Here is a 23368-nt window from a genome sequence, read left to right as displayed (position 1 = left end):
GCAATTTGGTTTAGGGCTCCTTGCCTGTGTATCTGGCTTCAACAAGGCTGGTGCTCAGTCCTAGAAGTGGTCTTTGCTTGTGCCCAGGAGAGGGGTCAGTCAGACAGCTGATCAAAGCACATTTTGAGGGTGAGAACTGTGGGTTTAAACCAGCAAAAGTTGTGGTGTCCACAGGTCAGGCAGAAATCTGAGGAGCCAAATCTGRTGTGAAATTCAAAAGCAGTGAGAGGTGTTAGATCGTGCACTGACAGTCCTCTGATTTCTCAGCTAGGCTGAAAGTGCTTTTCTTTCTCCACCATAGAAATTTAAAATGTCAGTAAAAGATGTTAAATGAGCAAGCAGGCTGAGTTCAGAAAAGGCTCTTCCCTCAGAGGGTGGTCAGGCATTGACCAGGCTTCCAGGGAATGGTCACAGTTCCAAGGCTGCCAGAGCTCAAGGAACATTTGGAAAATGCTCTCAGGGTCAGGGTGGGATTGTTGGGGTATCCTGTGCAGGGCCTCAATGATCTTTATGGATCCCTCCCAACTAAGGATATTCTGTAATTCACATGATCTGCTCATCATGTGCCTGGCCTTCTGATTGGGTTGGGATGCCACTGGATGCTCCTGTGTAACCCATGGTCACACAAGGGCTTTCAGAATGGAGCTGGAACATTCCAGCAGGGAAGCTGGAATGGGAGCACTGCCGTCACCCATGACAAGCAGGAGATTACAGTGCTGCCCTCACATTTCCTGAGGGAATTTGTAAGGGACAGCTCTTTACTGTTAGAAACATGGGTATTGTTTGATGTAACAAACTGTGAAGACTKTCAAGAAAATCTCAATTGAAGTAGMGGTTACATGGAGGGGATTTTTAGTGGCTGCAGTGGTTGTGGTGCTCCAAACATGTACTTTTGTGGGGAGCAAATCAATGACTGCGGGCACTTTGCGTCATGAGAAACTGTCAGGATTCTCTTGCRGCAGCCCCATGGGATTTCCAAGAAGCATCATTCTCACAGTCCTGTGTCAATGCACAGAGCTGCCTTTTTTCCCCCCCAATCCTAATCTCTGGAGTATGTATCCARCCTMATAAAACCATTTTTCAGCTGTGCTRTTGGTTRCAGCTTTCTCTCTGAAAGCCTCTGGCCTGCTGGCAACGGCATTGTCCTGCGAGGTTTGAAGCTTGGCACGCTGTCAACAAACCTTCAGGTCCCCTTTCAATCAAACATGGTARTGCTGAGATCTGACTTGGATTCCATCCCAAGGTTCACCATAATCATCCTTGTATAATAGGAAGTCCAAACAACCCCAGGAAATAATTCAGATGTGACTGGTGCCTTGAGTGGAATAAAGAAGTTCCTAGAAGAGACATTAAGAGTCTCAGCTCTAACTCTTTTCATAATTATGCGCTCCAAAGGAGCAGAGGCTTTGGAGATAAAGGGATTACATGCATCTCATGAGGTCTGGAAAGATGGGACAGCGTCTTTCACCCACATTTTCTCATTTTTGTTTTACTGATATGGCAGTTGCCACATTTGGTGGAAGAATATTGCAGAGCAGGCTCCCTCTAACCCTGCATTTCTTTTCCAATCTGGCACAGGTAAATTGAATCCATCTACCCTTAGGGAAGAGCTGTTGGAAGAGCCTGTTGGCAAGAGCAGTGGGGGAAGAACTTAATTAGATTAAGTTGCATTTCTGCAGTGTTTGTGCTGCRGGCTGTGCGGTGCTGGAGAGAGCAATGCTTGGAGCTGGGGATGCCCTGGGATGCTCTTCCAGCCCTGGCTGCCTCTCTGCTGCCTGAGAAAAAGGAAAATGCATCTGAGGTGTGAATCTCAGTGTAACCCAGCACAGGGTTCAGCAGGGTGTGAACAAACCATGTCTTGAGCAGGTGTCACAGCCTGGCAGGAGGACAAGGGCTTGGCTTTTCCAGCTGCTGAGGCAGTGGCAGGCAGGATTTGGATGGGCACCCAGCCTTCATCCAGCTCTTGCTTGAGGCCCAGCTGCTGATGGCCCCTGGGTCTCATCCTTTGATACCCTTACAAATGTTGGTTTGCTTTTCAATTTCYTTGTCATTTCTAAGGTTACTCGTTTACTTCTCTTGGTAACTTCCTCCATAAGGAAGTTGCATGTCTSTTAGTTTCCAATAAACATTTCCTTCTCCCTAGTCTATACTTCGGAGTTTTTTAGTTTTGTAGGTTTGCTCCGCAGCACTGGGAAGAGATAATTTAGAGTCCCCAGTTCTCTCTCTTCATGCTACTCATTATTTTATATGCCTCTCCTGTGGTCTGTCTCCTTTTCATTACCAATCAGGTCTAGTCTTTTCAATCCTCCTTTGTGCGATAGTTTCATTTTACAAAAGCTGAACTAGTTTCTATCAGCTCAGTTGATGTGATCTTACTCATATCAAAGGTGTTTAACAGCCGCAGTCCCGTGTACTCMCTGCAAGCTGAACTTAAATTGTGTCAAGTTCTGTGCTGCTTTGCGAGTGCAAGTGGGAATGTTTGTTACAGCTGTCTTTAAATTTAGATTTGGATGTTTTAAATGAATTAAATATGAACATGAATAATGCAGCTGGTAACGTAGCCTTTCTGCAATTAAATGCAAACTTTTTCATTTTGTCTCTCTGCTTTCAGGTTTTGCTATGCCGCAGTGTTTGTACTGACTCTGCTGTCTTGTAGGAGTGATGGGGAACTAGAGCCCATGACAGTTCAGTGGAGCCCTTGGCACTTTTGATATCTTGGTGAGTGAAAGTTGTTTGAAACTCTCAGAGAGGCACTTCATCTGCTACTAAAGACTTCAAATCAGTTGGTCTTTTTAAGGTAGCATCCTACTGAAACGAATTTGCACACTGATCTGTCCTTTCAGGTTATAAATTCTGGAAACGAACACTCTGTAATAYTGTAGTACATGCTTGGGAGATTATCTTGGTCTCCACAAACAGGAGAAACACAGGAAAACAAGGGTTATTTAAACTCTGGTGTGCTGCTCTGTACAGGCTCTGGAGAAGGAGCATTGCAGCGTGTGCTGGGCTGTGAAAATCTCACAGGCTTTATTTGATGCAACGGTAAGATCGTGTCCATTGTGTTGTGGACCCAGCCAACAGGTCCTCATCAGGGGCATGTTCATGTCTGAGGTCATTCCAGAAGATCTATCTCCGTGGATAGCCCATTCTTCCCCCTTGAATACCAGACTGTAGCTTCTGCTATTTATTACTTCCACATTTTTTCAATCTTCAGTCCCTGAATGGAGTAAAGGCCACGTCCATTGGTACCACATTGCTCCCATCCYGCAGTGCTTGTGAGCTTGTCTGTTCTGTGAGCTGTTGACTTTCTTCTYTCTACACTGAAGTCTCCTCACTGGGGCATTTCAGCCTTGTCAAAATCTWTAGAGTGATTCCTCTTGCCTTCCAATCCGTTGTCAGTGAGATAAAATCCCTGGGTATTTCAGGTTGGAAGGAGCTTTTGGAGGTTGTCTGGTCCAGTGCTGCATGCAGAGATGGGCTGACTTTGAAGTCAGACTCAGCTACAAAGATCAGGCTGGCAGGGGAGGGAGCTGGTGATGTTTGGAGTATTTCCAAGGGTGAGGATTTTACACCTCCTCTGGGCAGCTGTAAATTACAATCAGTGGAAAACATCAATCGCCAAGCCCTGTGTTAGTAACGCCCAGGGGCAGCAGATGGGCAGCTCCTGTCTCTGCTCTCTGTGACCAGGGACAGGACCCAAGGGAATGGCTGGAACTGTGTCAGAGGAGGGTCACGCTGGATATCAGGGAAAGGTTCTTCCTSCAGGAATGATCACTGCCCCAAGGCTGCCAGAGCTCCAGGAGCATTTGGACAACAGTCTCAGGCACCCCCAGGGTGGGATTGTTGGGRTGTCTGTGATTGTAGGAGTCAGTGATCCTTAGGGGTCCCTCCCAGCAGTGATTCTGCCCRTTTCAGGAGGGCTGGGGGGCACAGTGTCTGTCTCCATGGCTGAAGGGGGGCATCCCTGCATCCCAGGACAGGAACTGATCCCTGGCCCTGGGATCCAGTGGGGCTGGTGACTCCCATCTGGCTGCATTGGTCCAGCTGCCCCTGGGGCAGGCAGGCTGAAGTTGTACATTGTGGAGTTTCGCTCTGCCTCTGCCTCTTTAGGCATTACAAGACTGAGCCACGTTGCTGTCCCAGTGTGAGGTGTACAGGGGATCTGGGTGGTTCAGAGCTGTGGTGAAGGCTTATGGAGGCTGGCAGGAGTCAGGCTGGGGCTGTCTTATTTGGACAGTTTAGTGGAAGCATATTTTGGAGTGCAGTGTCTTTGAGCTGGCATTYATGTGGCTCTTAGCAAAGTGGGACTACCCATGCAGCTTAAGTCTCCTCCTCTGGGGAAAAGTCACCATTTATTTACTTTTAAATAGGTGCAACATTTACAGTGTCTGAATCTCTTCCATGACATGAGATCCTGCTGAGAGCCTGCTGCAGTGCTGGCTGAGGGATATCAGCAGTCAGCTCTGTGCTTTACCAGTATCACAGAATTATTKAATYATTAGGGTTGGAAAAGACCTCCAAGATCATCAAGACCAAACACCACTGTGTCCACTATACCGGAGCACTAAGTGCCACATCCAGTCATTTCTTCAACACCACCACCTTCCTGGGCAGCCCATTCCCATGCTTGACAACCTTTCTGASAAGAAACTCTTCCTGATGTTCAACCTGACCTTCCCCTGGCACATCTTGAGGCCGTTTCCTCTTGAGCTGTCTGTTGTTACCTTGAAGAAGAGACTGACCCCCTCCTGGCTGCACCCTTCTCTCAGGGAGTTGTAGAGGGTGAGAAGGTCCCCCTGAGCCTCATTAGAGTTATTCCCATTGTGAGGATGGAGGGTAAAGTAGTGGACCCTTGCTCTGGGCCACAACCTTCTACAAACCGTGTCAGAGCAGCTCAAACATAGTCACAATTTTTTTTTTCTCCCAGTTCTTCTGCAGGGAAGGGTCAMACATTGCTGCCAGCAGGACTCTGAGGTGCTCAGGCTGAAGCAGCTTTTCAGAAGCCCTCAGAGTGGCACAGGAACTCTTGTGCCAAACACGTGAGATTTATGTATGGGCACTTGAGAAAGTCRGAGAGGCAGAGCCAGAGATGGCGAATGCTTGTCTGGTGCCTTTATATATAAACACCTTTCAGCCTGGGTTTTTATGTCTAGGGGTCTTTTCCTGCCAAGACTGCTAGTCTTCAATAAAAATGACTGAAGAAAATTATGAAAAGAAGCTTTAAAAGTTGTAAATAACCTTTCACATGTAGGTTACTGTCTGCTATTGAAAGGGAAACCAACTTTACTCCTTTCACAAGTGTGTACGGACACACACGCAATTTAAAAGAGAGGCAGTGACTACTGTGCACCTTTTGATTTGGATTTAAAAAACAACCAGGATTTTTTTCCCCTTGAGTGTTTAATATTACTTYAGTATTTTTCTTCTCAGAGTATTGCTCACTGTTGCATGTAAAGGCTGTAGTTTGTAGAGTTGTTACAGAAAATTAAACTCTTTATTTCACTTACATTTAGAAAAAGCCTSGTTTTCAAAACCCCAACTTCTTGCCAAGTTGGATCTGTAAATAACYCTTTAAGCAGCGATTTGGTGCTGTGTCCTGAGACAGCTTCCTCTTCCATCCTCCTCCTGACTGCCCCACTGTGAACAAAATGGAATTATATTGATACAATTAATCTTTCATTAGTTAGTGAYGTGTCAAAACATGCTATTCCTGGCTTTCCTGAGGGCTTGTTTGTGGCTCAGTCATTCMTTTGGATGTTTTCTGGCAGGGCTTGGCAAGACTCGGTGGGTGCAGCAGGCCCTGTCCTGTTTGAGTAGCTGTGCTGGAGTGCTGGGTCCCTGGATGTGTCCAGCACACTTCTCCCAAGAGCTCTGATTTTTCAGGAATATTTCTTTATAACAGGAATGCAAATGTCTTTGCTTGTTGGGGACAGTCCAGCCAGTTTTCCTCCAACCAGGAAAAAAAAATGCAGCACAACTTGGACACTCATGGCAATACTAACAGCAAAAGTATTTTCTGGGTCATTGTCCAATTTCTCATGCTTATTCCCCAGAACTGCTGCGAGCATTTTGAATTGTAAGTGGCAAGCTGGGGATTGCTGAGCTGCTTTGCCAGAGCTAACATTATGTTTCCATGTGTTTTCTTTCATAAATTCCAGTTCTGCCTCCCTTTGTTAGTGAGTGGGAGCAGCCCCTCCTTCCACACACACGCTCTGGACCTGCTGTAGGGTTAGCACGGAGATGGGCATGTGTTCCTTGTGCTTATTTATGCTGCTCCTGCTGCCATGAATTTGATGGTGTCCACGAATTGCAGAAAGTCTTGTATATTCAGGGGGTGAAATGAATTGTGTGTGTTCTGTGCARCCCCATGTGACAGAGTATGTGTGTCCCCCCACTGTGTGGTGAGTTAATGGTGCAGATGACTGTGTGCTCCAGAATGGGGAATTTTCTCATCTTTATTTCTTTTGTCCTAGACATCTTCAGTTCTGTAAGAGCAACCCAGTCCCAGGATAAGGAYAGCAGCAGGTGGTAGAATGCGGAAACCAGGCCCTCAGAAAGGTGAGCGGTGATGCTTGGCTCAGCCAAGGGCCCTGCAGCGAGCTGGTGTGGTCTGGAGGGCTGACAAAGGGGTGGGAGCTGGGGGAATGTGATTGGAAGCCCCAAACAGAGCTGTGTGTTTCTCCATCAGTGTGCAAAGAGCAGTTCATCAATCCATCCCTGTGACAGGCAGAGAGAGTCTCTTTTTGGGGCACCCCTGCAGCTCATGGGGCACCGTGTCAGCAGCRAGGGTGCCCTGCAGAACCCACAGCACCATCTGGCAGAGCTCCCAGCATGAGGCAAACTGCCTGTGCTGGCACAGGCCTGGCCCCTCTAATGAGGCATGAAACCAGAGACCAGCCTACCTTGTGGAGAGGAAATCTGTCAGGAGGGTACCGCTGCCACCGAGTCCYTCAGCCCCTCGTGCAGCACGTGCTTCCTGCATCCTGCATCCCCAGCAAAAAGGGTGAAGCCGAGCAGGCTGCCTGCAACCGAGCTGCTCTGGCTTCTTGTGCTTAACAAAAATATTGATTTCCTTTAGTGCTGTGCCATGCATGTGCATTGGACTGGAGTGATCTCATCACATGCGCTCCGGAGGAGGGGGGAAGGGAGAAGCGAGAGGATGGAGCATCCTCTGCAGCTCTTTGTTCACATCTGCTCCACACTCCCAAGGTTTATTGCAGGAGATTTCTATGCTCGATTTCTCTCCTCCCTTTATTTTTTTTTAATGTCTCCTTTGCTTCTGTCGTGGTTCATCTTACAGCAGCATTATCCTCTTCCTAACACTGCTTGTCCTTTAATGAAGTGAAAATAAATGAAGGAAAGCAGGGAATGGGGAGACCCTGCTGCGAGGCAGCTGGAGGGCTTGGCAATAAAGGAGGCTGGTTGATTAGTCAGCAGCGTGGCCAAGGCCTGGGCTGGCTGGATTCAGCCTCACACACAGCTTGTTCCCTGTGGTCCTGGAGCCTGCAGCCAGCCTGGCTCTGTGACCTGTGCTCACAATGCCATACYGGAGGGTTGCAGAGGCAACACCTGCATCATGCACATGTGGGTTTCTGTCCTACTTACCTGGTTTTTTAAGAATGCGTTGAACTTTCACTGCTTCTTTATTTGTCTGCAGAAATTCTTGTTTCTCTCCCTCTCTGCTGCTTTTGTATCCTGCTTAATGAGGATTTTTGCATGTTAAAGGTTAAGAACAAAATGTACCTTCGCCTGCAGAGGATGGTGAGCAGCTCCTTTGAGTGTACAGATGCTGTTAGAGCTGTCCTGCAGCACTGAGGGGAGCCTTACCCACCCAGGGGGCTCTTTTGCTTCTGACTTAAATACTTCATGTCTTTTATTCTTGCTTTCTTAGGGAGATGACACAATACTRTGCTTCATGGTAATGCATTTATTAGGAAGGGTGTCCTTCAATCCTTTTCACTCGTTTATGTCTCTCCAAGGAGGCTCTTTGTCTGGTCCATGTCTAGTGACGCTGTGGCCACACTCCATATGTCCCTCGTGTTCATTTAAGGGATGCTGATTTGGCATCCCTCTGTTGGGCTGGAGGCTGTTGGAGGCAGGGTGGGCATCCCCCACTGCTTGCTCTGTCACTTTCCAGAGCAATAAAACTACATGGCATCCTGTCCATTGTGCTGAAAAGAACACGTCAAGAAGAGAAGATTGCAAAAATAATTACCCAAAAACATTTACCCAGACATGTTAAGACACCCCAGGCCGCTTTAGCAGCAGCTCTTAGCCTGCCTTTTTCAGCTWCTTGTCAGGAAATTTAAAACTTTTCCTTTCACCAGGAACTGCTTTTCATGGGGGCAAGGSACATTCTGTAGAGTGCTACCAAACTGTTGTCTACAATAGCCCTAAAGATGCTCTGTAAAATAAAGGAGCTGGAGTGCAGCAGCACTCCCAGGGTGCCCAGCCTGGCAGCAGCAGATCGAGGAGCTGGTTCAGGTGAGCTCTGCTGTGGCAGTGCTTCCATCCCTCCTTTGGGCTGGAGGCAGGGAGGAGCATTCCCCACTGCTTGCTCTGTTGCTTTCCAGAGCTATCTTGAGAGCTTTCATTTTTTTTGGAGCTCTGAGACCCAAAGCTGTCATGAGCAAAGACAGCTCAGGTGAGCTGTTCTGCAGGGCTGGTGAAGCTTTGCTGTGTTCTCTTCCGAGCTGCAAGGGACATGTGGAAACCTGAAGTTGTGCATGGAAAGGCCACTTGAGCAGATTCTCAGACAAGTCCTCTCCCCATCTCCACAGAGGGTCAAGGCTGTTTRTGTGGAATAACCTGGAGCTGATGCACAAGCAGCCATTCAGCACACAAAGATTCACATCTTTAGTGGCTATTATGACATTTTTAGTGGCTGTTATGTTTGCTTCTCTCAAGCCCTTCTTCTCATAGCTAAAGTGATGGAGCTCTTGCAGTTTGCTGCTCTTTGTTATTGCTTGTCACTGAAGGAGAACAGTGGCTGGTGGGAGCTAAGCAGGGATTGAGGTGAAACTGCAGATACTTCCTGTGAGATACCTGTGTGAGCTGTGGGGAGGAAGGGAGCACAGCCCAGAGATTCAGACAAATCATCTACTGGGGTCATGACAGGRAGGTACTCCTCTCCTCTGAAGTGCCCTGTAAAGCAGATAGTGTTGAAGGGTGCATTATCTGGCTCCTTTCCCTGACACAGATGCTCTGTTTCTTGTCTCAGCCATAGACTGGAAAGATGGTAAAAAGCACAAGTACAGCCGCCCGTCAGAGTCTCCCTCCCAGTACCAAGGTAAGAGAGCTTCATTCTTCCTCCCCCATTCTTTCCTTCTCCTTTTTTTTTGTTCCCCTTTTCCCTTTTGTGATTTCCTAATTTTTTTTTGACAAGTGCACAGTGCAGCAGTAAGGTTTGGGATCACCTGCAAGAAACTGAGYAACTAATCACTGCCCAAAGCTTGGGCATATCCTTGTAGAGAATTTGGGCCTGGAGAAGAGGAGGGTCTRGGGAGACCACAGAGTCYCTTTCAGTGCCTAAAGGGGCTCCAGGAGAGCTGAAGAGGGACTTTGGACAAGKGCCTGAAGTGRCAGGACAAGGKGSGTGGCATCACACTGTCAAAGGGCAGGGTTAGATGGGATATTGAGAAKAAATTCTTCCCTGTGAGGGTGGGAAGGCCCTGGCACAGGATGCCCAGAGAAGCTGTGGCTGCTCCRTSCTTGGAAGTGTTCAAGGCCAGGCTGGACAGGRTTTGGAGCAACCTGGTTTAGTGGAAAGTGACCCTGCCCATGGCAARGGATGGAAARGGATGGGCTTTAAGGTCCCTCCCAAACCAAACCAATCTGTGATTTTACACAGTGAGGGGGTGAAACTGCAGCATCTTTGTGGCCCGGAGCATGCTGTAATCCAGGCTGGAAGGATTTCTGCTCACAGCTGCACTGGGACACCTCTGAGGAGAGCAGGACAGACCAGACAGCACCCTGGTGTTTCAGAGCTGTTAGTTTTGACTGACACGTTCTCACATTTTAGCAAGCAGGGCAGTGAGCAGTGGGGCTCATGTTACYGGCTGTAGCTGTTACTGATGGAGCACATGCAGCCAGATTGATGGCTGAGCAGAGTGCCAGGGATTGGGGGGTGGGACAGCCGGGASCTGTGCCATGCCCGTGGGAGAGCTGACCCCTGGGGAGGCCATGCTCAGATGTTCAGGGACAGCCACTGTCACCTTGGATCTGTGAGCCCAGACGGTGCTCTGCTCATTTTCATACCGAGCCGGCTCAAACTGTGCTGCTTTCATGTGCTGCCTTGGTGCTCCTTAGCAGCCACACATATGGGCTGCAGACTTGAATGGGATGCCTTGATCTGGGTAGGGCACGTTCTCCTTCACAGATGTGACCTGAAACGCACATGTATTGTTTCAGTTGGATTGATGACCCCTCGGGAGCTGAAATGCTAATGGAGCCCAAACCAGACTTCAGTTAAAAGATAGAAACTCCATCTTCATTTAAATTCTGGGCAAAGGATCAATGTTAAATGCAACATGAAGAGAATCAAAACATGAGGGTGCAGAGCTGCATTGTTCACAGCTACTGCAGTTTGACCCCTTGGGTGTGTGGAGTGTTTTGTTTGGAGTAAATATTTTTGAAGGTTAAGACATCAGAGCCCAAATCTGACTCTCTGCCTGGAAGTAATATCTGCCTTTGGCATGAGCACAACAAGGAGCTTTCCCAAGCACAAGTGACAGACAGTCACCCCAGTGGCTCTTCCCCATCCAAGTCACAGGGAGTCACACGGGTTCCCARTCTTTGGCTTTTGTTTGGCTCACAGATGTAGTTGGAAAAACAGGGTTAAAGCGTCTTTCTCGCATTTCTTCTTGTGAATAAGATCCAATATGCTGGAGGGAGCTGGACAGGGACTTGAGACAAGGGCCTGAAGAGCCRGGACAAGGGGGAATAGCTTCATTATCATCAATAGAATTGACAGACAACAGGGGTAGGTGGGATATTGGGGAAAAATTCTTCCCTCTGTTAGTGGGGAGGCCCTGGCACAGGGTGCCCAGAGAAGCTGTCACTGCCCCTGGATCCCTGGCAGTGTCCAAGGCCAGGTTGGATGGGGCTTGGAGCACCCTGGGACAGTGGAAGGTGTCCTTGGTAATTAGTGAATTCATAGTAATTTAAACCCATTTAAACCCATTCCCTATATTCTGTGCAGGGTTTCCTCTTGTGCTAAGGGAGTGGTGGGAGCTTCAAGTTGCAGTCTGCAGTTTTTATCTTGGTTTGAGGGTAATCCTGCAAAAGAAGTGCAGCTTCTACTTGTGCTTGCCCTGCCATCTGTGTGTAAGGGGATGGCCGGTAGTGAACAGAGAGGAAGGGAGGGAAGGCTGAACACTGCTGTATCAGCTATGTCTTTTCTTAGAAGTCTTTCTGCTGTTCCTGCTTTTCTTTGCAAAATAAATCACCAGAACCATGAGTCATAGGAATCAGAGCTGGAAAGGACCCACAAGAATCATCCAATCCCACTCCTGGCCCTGCCCAGACCCCCCCAACAACCCCACCCTGTGCATCCCTGGCAGCGCTGTCCCAACGCTCCTGGAGCTCTGGCAGCCTCGGGGCCGGGACCATTCCCTGGGGAGCCTGGGCAGTGCCAGCACCCTCTGGGGACAGAAGAACCTTTCCTTGGTCCCCAGCCTAACCCTCCCCTTTCCTTGGTCCCCAGCTTCATCCTTCCCTTAAGTCCTAGAGAAGCTGCAGTTCTAGTGCTGTGTGTGTCTTCATACAGTGGTTGAATCCCAGCRGTCTCTAGAATTAATCTCAAATAAGTTCCATGTCCAAACACTATTTTTAGAGGTCTGCAGCTGTCTCAGAAATTCCCTACTCCCRCTGGGGTTGTGCAGCCTGGATCTCGGCTGTGGGATGGGCTGCTGCAGGGAGCAGGATGGCCTGGCTTGGTGTGGAGGGAGTGAAAAGTGGAAAGATTAAAACCATGACTACTTTTAATACTGATGGATTGAAAGCAGCTGAGGGGAGGGTTTTCTTTTTTAAATAAAATTGTCAAGCACAGCTGATGCTGTTCAAGCTGCTGGCTCAGGGCCTGGGGCTGAGACTGGCACTGCTCACCCAGTGCTGTCACCTGGGCATCCTCTGTGGTTCAGGAACAAGGACCCCTGAGGGGCCACCCTGGTCTGAGATGAGCCCRAATCTGCAACCAGAATTAAGGGGTGGGATGCATAAGGCATTTCCAGGCCAGGAGTGCCTGGCTATGCTTTGCCTGAGTGTTTACTCCACATTTTTCATACAAAGAGTTTCATTGACAGAACCAAGTGTAGCATCATATCTTCAATTAAAGCAAAAGAATTTTGGCTTAGTAAGAGCATCATTACAGTAACTCACTGAATGTCTTCATTCACCCAGTGTGAGACTGGCWGAAAGGAAAATATGTGCCAGTGGATGGTGCTGAGGTACGCTGGGGCATGGAGAGTGTTGTCAGTCTGTAAACARTGATACTCAGCCAGTGTGGCAATGCAACTGTTTTTTCTGTTCATTTTCCCTATTTTTAACAGTGTAGTAGTCATCTGCATGGGAGATGGCGAGAAAGCAGCGTTCCTTGTATTTATTTGAAGCCTGCAGATTATGAAAGCTCCCCTGTGCATCAGGCAGCACTGAAGCAATGTGTGCTGACCTTACTGCCTCAATTTTCAGAGGTGTGGTGTGTGCTGCAGTAACTAAAATGGCTCTTACTGTAGCTTTTGTTTTGAAAATAGACTGATTAAGAACTTGCYGTGACTCGTGACTCGGGGAAGCAGTGGCTGACTTTAATTGTGCTGCCACCAATGCTCTTGAAATGCCTTGAAAACAGTGGTCTCCTGGGAGCTGTTTGGATGAATACAAGTGAATGTCATGCTGGAAGGTTCCTCTCCCAGCTGCTCCGTTTAAATGGCAAAAGTCATGGTTTGCTCAGATCACAGGAGCTTKTAATTCCTCATTTAATAACAGGTTTCCCTGGGTGGCATATTGCTTTTACCCTTCCTGCTGTATGTGAGGAAGCTGCAGGCAAGGATGAAATGCGCTTCCCTGGCAGCAGCACTTGGTGGAAGGGGCCTTGGTATTGGGTGTGAGGTGCTGAGCTCAGTAAATCCCTGTTTGGAGGATCCTTGCTCCCATCCTGCCCATGCAATGGACTCCATGGCACTTCAGGAAATTAATTACTGACCTGCCCACTGATTGSTGGGTTTGGGCTGATCCCTGGCCCATGGAGTGGGCTGTGTGTGTGCTGGACCAGGGGGACTGTAGAGCAAGTTCCTATTCTAAATCCACAATTTAGAGTCATGGGATCACAGAATRGYCTGGGTTGGAAATGACCTTAAAGATAATCTTGTTCCACCCCCCAAACTGGGCTGCTTGCAGCCCACAGTGATTGTTTGTAATCCCCAGCCTGAACGCTGTGTTTAATGAATGGTTTTTAAGGGACAGTTGTCTGGAAGACTCGGCAGATTCCCATCTGTGCTGGATGTTTTCCATTAAGTTGTAGGTTGTTACCCTGACTCTGTGCAGCCCCTTCTCAGCAGTGTGGGGGCAGGAGGATGCCGAAGGCAGCACCGTGCTTTGTTCTGCCTGTCAGCTGCAGTTGTAAATCTTCTTTGCTCACAAACATCAGAGGTTCTTGGTGAAAACATGTTGCTTGTGAGCACCTCCTCTGTGAGAAGCGCAGAACTGCCGGCTCAGGAGTCTGGCCAGCTCTTTTGCTGACAATTTTACTCATTGGYTCCTATTTGAATCCTTCTGTTTTTACTTCTCAGGTCACTTCACCTGGGAGAAATACCTGAAAGAGACATGTGCCATCCCAGCTCCTGCCCATTGTTTCAAGCAGGTAAGAGAGTGAAAACAAGAAAGGTCAAGGGCTGTGGTTCACTGGGGACCCTGGAGTTCTGTGCCTGGGATAGGCCCCTTGTTTGGCAAGGAAGGTACTTAAGGATTTGGAGACTTAACAGAAATCCAAGTGTGGTGAAGCAAAGATTGMAAAGATACATTTACAGTAGCACAGAAGATTTTCCTCTCAGATGTGCATGTTGGGRACATGAGTATGCTTTTACTCTGCCAACCACAGGCCCTTGGAGAAAGTGTCCTGAGTAGGCTGGGATGCAGCTTTTGGTGGATCCTGCTCAAAAAGGAGATTTTCTGCAGAATTCACCCAGTCTTTGTGAACAGAATAGCAGGTATTGGGCAGCAGGTATCGAGCAGAGGTGATTGTGCTGAGTGCAGGGGGTACAGGAGTGAATCAGTGTGGGACTCTTGGGTCCATGTAAAGAGGAGCAGGATCTCTGTGGGTCTGAGGTTGGCTCRGTGAGTCTTCTCAGAAGAAGGTTAATGCCCTGTTCAGGGCACTGGTGGGGCTGCACCTCAGATCCTGGGATCAGTTTTGGAGCYCCCACAACAAGGGGGCTTGAGCATGTCCAGAGAAGGGAACAGGGCTGGGGAAGGGGCTGGAACACCAGGAGCAGCTGAGAGAGCTGGGGAAGGGGCTCAGCCTGGAGCAAAGGGGGATCAGGGGGGACCTTGTGGCTCTGCRCAACTCCCTGACAGGAGGGGGCAGCCKGGGGGGTCGGGCTCTGCTTGCAGGGAACAGGGACAGRAGGGGTGGAATTTGCCTCAGACTGGGCCAGGGGAGGTTTAGGTTGGGTTTCAGATAAATTTCTTCACTGAAGGGGTGATCAGGCCATGGARTGGGCTGCCCAGGGCAGTGGTGAAGTCCCCATCCCTGGAATTGTTCATAAAACACATGCTTAGGGACACATATTAGTGGGGACTTGGCAGTCTGTGGGAACAATGTTCTTGGAGGTGTGCTCCAGCTTGAATGATGCTGTGACTCCAAGAGAACAGGCTTTAATTGCCTGGAYGATGAAGGATGAGGGTCTGTTACAGACCTGCCAGGGCTTGCTGAGCTCTCTGTGGGGCCTGTTTGGTGCTGTGCCTGGAGGGACTGTCAGCCTTCAGCAGACTCTTTTGGGTGCTGTTAGTGCTCAGGCTTTGTGCCCGAGCTGGTGCATGTGTTGGCACTCCTGACTGGCTCCCTCCTCTGCCCTTTGCAGTCATACACTCCACCTGCAAACGAGTTCAAGATCAGTATGAAACTGGAGGCCCAGGACCCACGGAACACCACGTCCACGTGCATCGCCACCGTGGTGGGGCTGACGGGCGCCCGCCTGCGCCTGCGCCTCGATGGCAGCGACAACAAGAACGACTTCTGGAGGCTGGTGGACTCTGCTGAGATCCAGCCCATTGGCAACTGTGAGAAGAATGGAGGGATGCTGCAGCCTCCCCTRGGTGAGCTGGAGTTCAGCTGTCCAGTGAGGGCCACATTGATGGCAGGGAAAACTCGGGGGTTTTTATAGATCTGTGCTTGGTACAGAGGTCATGGCCTGTCCCTGCCTTCTCTGGGATGTACACAAGGTATATAAACCACACCAGGTCTGTGTGACAGACTGTGACATAAGACAGGGAGATGCTTTAGAGGTCTCTGCACCAAGTGAGCTTCTTGCTGTGGTTGCAACTCAAGCTCAGGATTTTTACCCAGGGAAGCTATGGCTGCCTGAGCCCTGGTGTCCGGGGCCAGGTTCGTAAGGGCTTGGAGCAACCTGGGATAGTGAAAGGTRTCCCTRCCTRAGGCAGAGGGGTTAAKCTGGATGATTTTTAMGGTCCCCTTCCAACYCAACCTACCCTGTGATTCTAGGAGTCAATGCCAGGTTGCCTGGACAGGAAGCATAATGTCTGAAAATGTCCATAGTGGTTTAATTACTGCCTCATCTGAAGAGACACTTGCAATATTTCATACTTACTTAATTTTCCTGGCTACAACTTTATTAACAGCCTGAACAGTCTAACATTTCTTCCATCTTATCTTTAGTTAAACACACAACATTTTCCTATAGCTTTGATGCTACCTAACAAGTTGATTTGCCGATTCTTTCCTGATAATCAGTAAGATTAGCCTGCTTTTGCATTCTGCTGCCCTGTAATTTTAGTGTCTTCATAAATCTCTCTCTCAATTAGCATATCCCCAAATGATATTTTCAAAGACAGGCTGGACAGGGCTTAGAGCAACCTGGGATAGTGGAAGGTGTCGCTGCTCATGGCAGGGGGTGAGATGAGCTTTAAGGTCCCTTCCAACCCGAATCATTCTGGGGTTCTGCTGCTCGTCTCTCCCAAAGCCCTGTCCCGAGTGTGACCAGCAGAGGGCACGAAGYGCAGGTAAAACAGCCCTGTGTGTGCTGGGGGACAGGGGGCTGCTCCGGGAGCACAGCTCCGTGTGTGCCCGGCTCTGGTTAGTGTCACCTGGTTAACCTTGCACCAGAGAAGAGGGCAGCTTTAGGTGAGGTAATAGGAAGAAATTCTTCCTTATGAGGCTGGGGAGGCCCTGGCACAGGGTGCCCAGAGAAGCTGTGGGTGTTCCTGGATCCCTGGCAGTGTCCAAGGCCAGGTTGGATGATGCTTGGAGCACCCTGGCACAGTGGAAGGTGTCCCTGCATATGGCATGGCAGGGGGTGGGATGGATGATTTTACACCCAGCCTAAAGGCAGAGCTAACAGAGCTACTGCTGTGATTGTCCTTCCTACCTGCAGAGTGCAAGGGCCGAGAAAATCCAGCAAGGATTTTCTGTTTCCTGTAGTATTTTCTGTGTGCACACATCTGCTCCTGCTCCTKCTTTAATAGATAATTCCAGGGATAGAAGCCAGGGAACAGCTGGAGCTGGGCCAGGGCAGGCTCAGGCTGGAGAGCAGGGAAAGGTTCTTCTGTCCCCAGAGGGTGCTGGCACTGCCCAGGCTCCCCGARGCTGCCAGAGCTCCAGGAGCGTTGGGACAGCGCTGCCAGGGATGCACAGRGTGGGGTTTGCTGGGGGCCAGGGACAGGGGTGGGACTGGATGATCTTTGTGGGTTCCTTCCTGCTCAGGATATTCCGTGATTCACATAAAAGGTTTTCTTTGTCACTCTGGAAGCCGAGCCCTCCCATCCCCTGAGGTTGTGGTTACTTGAGTTGGTTTACAAGCTGATCTGACAGAGTTCAGGGCTGGCAGGGTGATCTGTGCTGAGCTTCACAGCCCTGGCAAAGTTTTGCCATGTTCTTAGTCCAGGTTCAGTCCCAGAATTACCTTCAAAACCCCACAAACACAGACCAAACACAGCTGAGCAACAGAAATTGCCTGTGCAGGAAGATGCAGTTTTATCAAAGAAGATTTCTGTGATATCCAGAGCCTTCTGTCAGTTGTGCAGTCACAGTCAGTGCCACGTACTTCAGAGCATGTGAAATTGCTTTTTTTCTTCCCATAAGCCCCCTCTTGTTATTTCTCCACTTTTTTCACAGCRGGTGTCCAGCCAAAACCTGACATCCATCCCTGTAATGGTTAAATCTCTTTCCTATCCAATCATAGCCTCTATTTCTTCAGATCAGYTTGCCTGCAGCTCACACTAGAGGTGGAGGGGGCCACCCAGAAGCTGTGATTCCCTGTTGAGAAACAAATTCCACAGGCTGAGTGTGCACTTGCTGATTCATGYCTCCCCTGCAGCAGGATCACTGGAGCTGCCAGCACTGATGCTGCATTATGGGCTCTGCCTGGATGGTCGAGGGATAGACTTTTATTATGATAAGTGAATATTGCAGTCAGACAGCTGTTTCCAGATGTTTCTTTTCAATAACACAATGCTTTGTGTTCAGAATATCTGGAAAAGGTCCCACCTGACGTCAGCATGGGAGGAGGGTGGTGTGGGTCACAGTTGTGTGAGTTCCCATTGGAGCAGGCATGTGCTGCTGAGTCTMAAAGTCTCCATCTCTGCTTCCTCCTCCTCAGGCTTCCGGCTGAATGCCTCCTCCTGGCCCATGTTTCTTCTGAAGACTCTGAATGGAGCAGAGATGGCTCCTGTCCGGATTTTTCACAAGGTATTTCACTGTTTGTGCAGATCATTCTRGCAATGGCCCCTTCACTGCAGAGCMSCAAACTCRGAGCTGGGTGTCTCKTGAGAGATGTGTTGGTCCCAGAGAAGGTGGCATTGCCCAGCTCTGCCACACTGCAGCTCTGGGGCAGACCTGTGCCCTCTCCAGCTGTGTCATAGCAGTGTCAGGATGCAGCCAGAGGTCTGCCAAGGAAGGGCCTTGGGCTTCAGTGCTCAGGCTTGAGGCAGGAGCTGGTTTTTCASTGGGGCTGCAGCTGCTGCTCTAAGTAGGGAATGCAAGGTGGGAATATGAGCACCATCTGAAACCTTTTAATGTGCCAGAGCTTGTCAGGTGAACAGATATTGCAGAGAGGCAAAATGGCCAGTGTGTGCTCATAGTCTGGGTTCTCACACCCTTAGTGCAGTCAGACAGAGAAGTCTGGCTAGAGGTGTGGGATGGGACGGGATGGGACGGGACAGGGTGGTTGGTGAGGCTTTAGTGGATCTCAAGAGCAAGTCCCAGATAAAGGCAGATGGCAGATCTCTCACATCTCCCAAAGCTGAGGATAGGGGAAGAACGATGGAGAGTTGCTGTCATACCTCAGGTTTTCCTGCTCTGAGATAGCAAGATGAGAGTATCCTATGGAGGCTCTTTCTCTAGAATTCTGTTTTCTGCCTGTAGTGTGTGACAGAGCTGTCACAGGGTGCAGTGTTCACATCCTGCTCCCTGGGTCTGGCCCAGCTGAGGGCAGAGCTGTCAGTAGTGGACTCTGCTGCCTCTTGACTAAAGGGCAGTGGCTGTGTAGCCCATCCAGTGTGTGCACACCTGTTGGGACCTATTGGGGTTCAAATCCAGCCCAGTAACTCCCCTCTGCTGCTTGTGGAGGTGAGTTTGCTGGTGAGGGTGCAACCCTGGTGTGGGGAGGCACTGGCAGATCCCYTTTGAGCATATATTCACTTCTTCTTGTAGGAACCACCATCTCCTTCCCAAAACTTCTTCAAGACAGGTATGAAGCTGGAGGCAGTGGACAGGAAGAACCCTCACTTCATCTGCCCGGCCACCATTGGGGAGGTGAGAGGTTCTGAGGTCCTCATAACATTTGATGGCTGGAGAGGTGCCTTCGATTACTGGTGCCGATATGATTCCCGGGACATCTTTCCCGTAGGCTGGTGTTCACTGACTGGAGATAATCTGCAGCCCCCTGGTACAAAAGGTAAGGCCCAYATTGTTGCTTGGCTGTCTTTCTCCTCCACTCAGCTCTCAAAGAGCAGCAAAGCAGGCAGAGACTGGCAGCAAGGACACCTGGTGCCCTGCCTGGTGTTTGTGCTGCTTCATGCGTGGTAAAGATAGAGCTGATCAGACCACAGCACTGGAACAGCCTGGTGCTGAGGAGCAGCTATCCACACAGATGGGCAGGATGATAGCTTTGAGGAGGGATGGTGCTGTACAACATTGCTGAGGTCTGCTCCTCTCCAGGAATTTCCTTGAAGTTTTTCCTGCGCCTCTGAACCACATTTTCCTGTGGAGCTTTTCTGAGGGGGACTGGCGTAATGAAAACTATGAAGTTGCAGGACTGCGCCTCTTTGTGCTTTGGACAGCTGTCTTGCTCTGCCTTAGTCTGTGGACATGGACAAAGCAGGTGTGGAGCAGGTTGTACCTGCCTTGTTCCTAGGACTGTGATTGTTGGTAGGAGCAGTACTGGGGAACTTGATGCCATGCAAAGGCTGGTTTGATTCTCAGATGTGTCTGAAGCTTTCTTACATCACAGCTGTGTTTGGGCCCAGGGGGCTGTCATTGTCCCCAAGCACATCCCTCTGGTGTTTGCTGGCTGGCAAGCCCTGCATGCTTGTCACTGAAATGAGGGGCAGGAAAGCAACCTTTCTACCAGAGGTGAAGGACTGCTTAGGAAAGGCATTTCTCTGACGAGACCCTTCCTCGTGAAAATCCTGGGTCAGCTCATGCTGCCCTGTCAGGCTGGTGCTGCCCTGTGTCCCTGACGTGGGCCAGCTCTGTGCTTGGTGTGGCAGGGCTGCTGTCAGTGGATTGCCTGAGACCATCTCACATGACTTGTGTGCGAACTGAGCTGTGGCCTCCTCTTGGGTGAGGATGATTCCTCTTTATCTTGGGTTTTTACATTTTGCCTTGATGTTTCCAGTCTCTTTCTCTTCTTGCTGTTGTTTGTGTYGCACCTTCTGCCTCCCTGTGGGCTCTGCAGAGCACTGGGGCCCTCTCAGCCAGTGCCTGACCCCTCCAGTGGTGTCCTGGAGTCAGGGGCTCTCACCAGGCATCTCCAAGGTGCCTCTCAGGTACTGCACCAGTGGCTAAAGACATGTTTGTATTGGGTGGGAGCTTTCCTGGCAGTAACCTGGCGGTGGGTGGTTTCAGGAGCACAGCAGAAGCTGCCTTCTCAGGAGAAGTGGGAACCTCCATCTGACCCATGGCCYCTGGCACAGGCAGCTCTGCTCCTCCCCAGCCTCCCCGTGCCAGGGGCTGAAGCTGTGAATGAGCRGAGTCCAGTCAATTATGCAGAAACTGTGCCACCCTTGGCAGGTGGCAGTGACAGCTTCTCCCTTTCACATCAGCTCCATGTGCAGTGATTCTGCACTTCTTGCTCGTGTACAAAAATAGTGAACCCCAAAAGTCACATGTCCCCACTCACAGGCCAAGGCGGCCCTCACTCTCAGGCAGATTTCTGCTCTCTTKGTCTTTTTTTTCAGCTCCTGGGACAAGAGCAGGGGGTTGTATGAGCCATACAAAAATGCCAGGGAGTTGAGGTCAGCTTTGTCTTCATGGTGTTTTATTTCACCCATTGTGACTGTCTGCCCCCTTTCCTGCCCAAGAATTTTTGACTTCCATGTTGTGGGATTAAACCAAAAGAAAGGATTACTGAGAACTTCCTCTCCTTTAATGAAATTCCWCCTGTTTCCTCACTCTTCAGCCCTGCCGTGGTGGAGGTTTGAGCACAGTTCTCCCAGACCTGAGAGTGCTGCTCCTGGCAGGGTTGGAGGATGCATCACCACAGAAGGATCTCTTTTTCCTTGAGCTCCAATAAACTTTCTCCATGTGCCAGCCTGGAGCCTGCAGGACGATGTGGTGGAGTTGGGCAGTTTCCCTTCCCTGCTGGAAATTCCTCTTAAATCAGGGAGACCTGGAGAGACATGCAGGGGGTAATCCTGCTCTGTACTCATATATTGGACTGACAGTGTGAGGTGCTTGTGGAATTTGAGGAATCCTCTGAAGAGTTAACTCCATGGAGAGCGACAGCTTCCTGGGGCTGAGCAAAAGGAGGCCTCATGGAATGAGCTCATGTTCTAGGGAAGCAGAACTTCAAAGRGGCCAGGCATGTTTATTTAATGCTGGTAACTCCTTTCAGCTCTAATCTGTCTCTGCTGCTGGCTGCCAGCAAAGGTGGAGGAGTGCAGGGCTTCTCCCAGGCATGGTCCTTCTCCGCCTCCAAGGCCTCCCACTCCCAGCAGTGTTTGTTTAGCTGGAGTGGCTGTGCAGGGAGCTGGGGGAGTTGGGGCCCAGCCAGCCACGCTGGGAGCTTTCATTAGAGCACATGTGTGTGTTGGAGAAGGACAGGGAGGTCAGACAGCGAGGAGGAGCAGCCTGCACACCCGCCTGGTAATYCCATTGCTGTCTGCTGGCTGTGCAGCAGCCTCCTTGGAGAGCTCAGTGGCCAGATGGCTCTGGGCTCCTGGGCAACTCCTGGAGCTCCTGCCTGGATGCCTGGAGCTGGGGGATCTAAACCAGCACACCACACAGGGGAAATGCAGCTCTGAGAGTGCCTGCACCCGTGGTGGGTCCTGGTCCTCTCGCATTAGCTGTGGGTCAGGGTCAGCAAACTCTGAGATCGGCTCTGCTGGCTATAGAGCGAGGTGGAAAACTCATCCTGTGCATCCTCATCTTCTGCAGCTCAGCCTGGCAGGGGTGTGTGCTTTCCCACTGGGGTTACATACTGACCCAGCTGGCAGCACAGCAGGTAACAGTGCAGGAGGTGCCTGATGTTCCTCAAGTTGGGAATTTCAAGGTTTAGGTTGTTATGATGAACATAAGGAGTGCACGAGTCTGCACTGTAGCAGTGRTTGATAAGAAGTGTAATTTGGGAGGAAAGCAGAGACTGAAGAAGGAAAATGTGTGTGTCAGGTGTGGTGGGTTGTCCCAGGAGGCAATGGAGCCCCCCCAGCCACTCACTCACCCACCTACAGTGGGATGGGGGAGAGAGTCAGGAGGATAAAGGGATGAAAACTGATTGAGGTGCAGACAGTTTAAGAGGTAAAACAAAAGCTGCAGGTGCACGGCCCAGCCAGACACTCAGTCACTGCTCAGCATCCCCAGGAGGGCCGAGTCCATCCCAGGGCACAGGGACTGGGGGTGACAAACACCATCCCTCCATCCCCCCTTCTTCCTCATTCCCAGCCCTTCATGCTGAGCATGGAGCTGTATGGTCTGGGACAGGGGGGTCCCAGTTGTGCCCCCTCCCAGCTGCTGTGCCCCCAGCCCAGCCCTGGCCATGGGAATAGAGCCCAGCCCAGCTGAACCATGGGTGCTGTCAGCCCTGCCTGGGGCACAAACCCCAGCAGAATTACTGCAGGAAGGGAACTCCAGCCCAGCCAAACCCAGTGCTTTTTCTGACCATCCTGCTCCTTGGGAAGCCTGTGGAGTCTTAAATAGGACAGGTCACTGCTGTAAGTGGAGAGTGGATTTGGGAAACTGCTTTGGAGAGTCCCTCCCTGTTCTAAGCAGTGCAGAAAATCAATATTTAGGATCGACCTAAAGAAAAAGGATGGTTGTTTAGTTACTTTAAATCATGTCTGGGGAGAAGGAGAGAGGGAGAAATGGAGGTGCTCCTGCTGAGCTTCAGGGAGACAAAGAGGGAAATAACTGTGATAAAAATCAATGAGAAAAAAAGAAGAAAGAAATAAGAGGCTGGTTAATGATTGTAGTTTCCAGGGCCACCTGCCCTCAGCAGGGAGGTGGGATGAGGGAAATCCCCCTCAGCCAAGGCACAGTTTTGTAGAGAGGAGATGTGTCTGCCTCTGTAATTAATGGGAAATTTGGGAGTTCACACCGATCACAGACTAGAGGAAAGTTCAGTTTTTTGTAGTCAGGGGAGCACACGCTGGAAGGATCCATGGGAAGTTATTTTCCTTTCTGAAGTGGTTTGTGGGATGGAGAACTGTGAGCCCCTGGGGGAAGAGCAACTAAAGCAGGGTCTTGTCAGGTACCTCTGCAAGGAGACTTTGTCCTCTGAGCTCTTCACCTGAGGAGGAGATGACTGAAGGGTCTCCAGGTAAAGGCACATGGATTGGGAAAAGGGCCTGGGCAGGTGGGATTGTGGGCTCATAACAGCTGAGAGTTTCCACATGATCTGTGTCTTTGCACAAAAAAGGGCTCTTATTTTAACACTGGCTTTAAGTTTTGAAGAAATGAAGGCATTTTTCTAGGGTTTGTGTC

At 50.0% G+C, this 23368-nt stretch overlaps 1 protein-coding gene across 6 annotated transcripts in view; it reads left to right on the top strand.

Annotated features, from left to right (window-relative positions):
• SCMH1 (Scm polycomb group protein homolog 1) overlaps window positions 1-23368 on the top strand; it is a 67358-nt gene that overhangs the window by 12772 nt on the left and 31218 nt on the right. For 5 of the 6 annotated variants that reach the window (XM_057383577.1, XM_057383576.1, XM_057383573.1 and 2 more), the window contains exons 2-8: window positions 2612-2718; window positions 6474-6558; window positions 9221-9289; window positions 13785-13855; window positions 15075-15309; window positions 17829-17917; window positions 18881-19124. In XM_057383577.1, coding sequence (XP_057239560.1) covers window positions 6534-6558; window positions 9221-9289; window positions 13785-13855; window positions 15075-15309; window positions 17829-17917; window positions 18881-19124 — 733 coding nt within the window. In that variant the 5' untranslated portion in view covers window positions 2612-2718; window positions 6474-6533. The remainder of the gene's footprint in view (window positions 1-2611; window positions 2719-6473; window positions 6559-9220; window positions 9290-13784; window positions 13856-15074; window positions 15310-17828; window positions 17918-18880; window positions 19125-23368) is intronic. The other variant, XM_057383572.1, reaches the window with a different exon arrangement.

The sequence above is a fragment of the Malurus melanocephalus genome, unplaced genomic scaffold (assembly GCF_030028575.1).
Source record: "Malurus melanocephalus ecotype Western Australia unplaced genomic scaffold, MMel_1.1 scaffold_641, whole genome shotgun sequence".
Taxonomy (NCBI): domain Eukaryota; kingdom Metazoa; phylum Chordata; class Aves; order Passeriformes; family Maluridae; genus Malurus; species Malurus melanocephalus.
The sequence above is the reverse complement of the archived record's forward strand: the minus strand, read 5'-3'. Positions and strand labels throughout refer to the sequence as shown.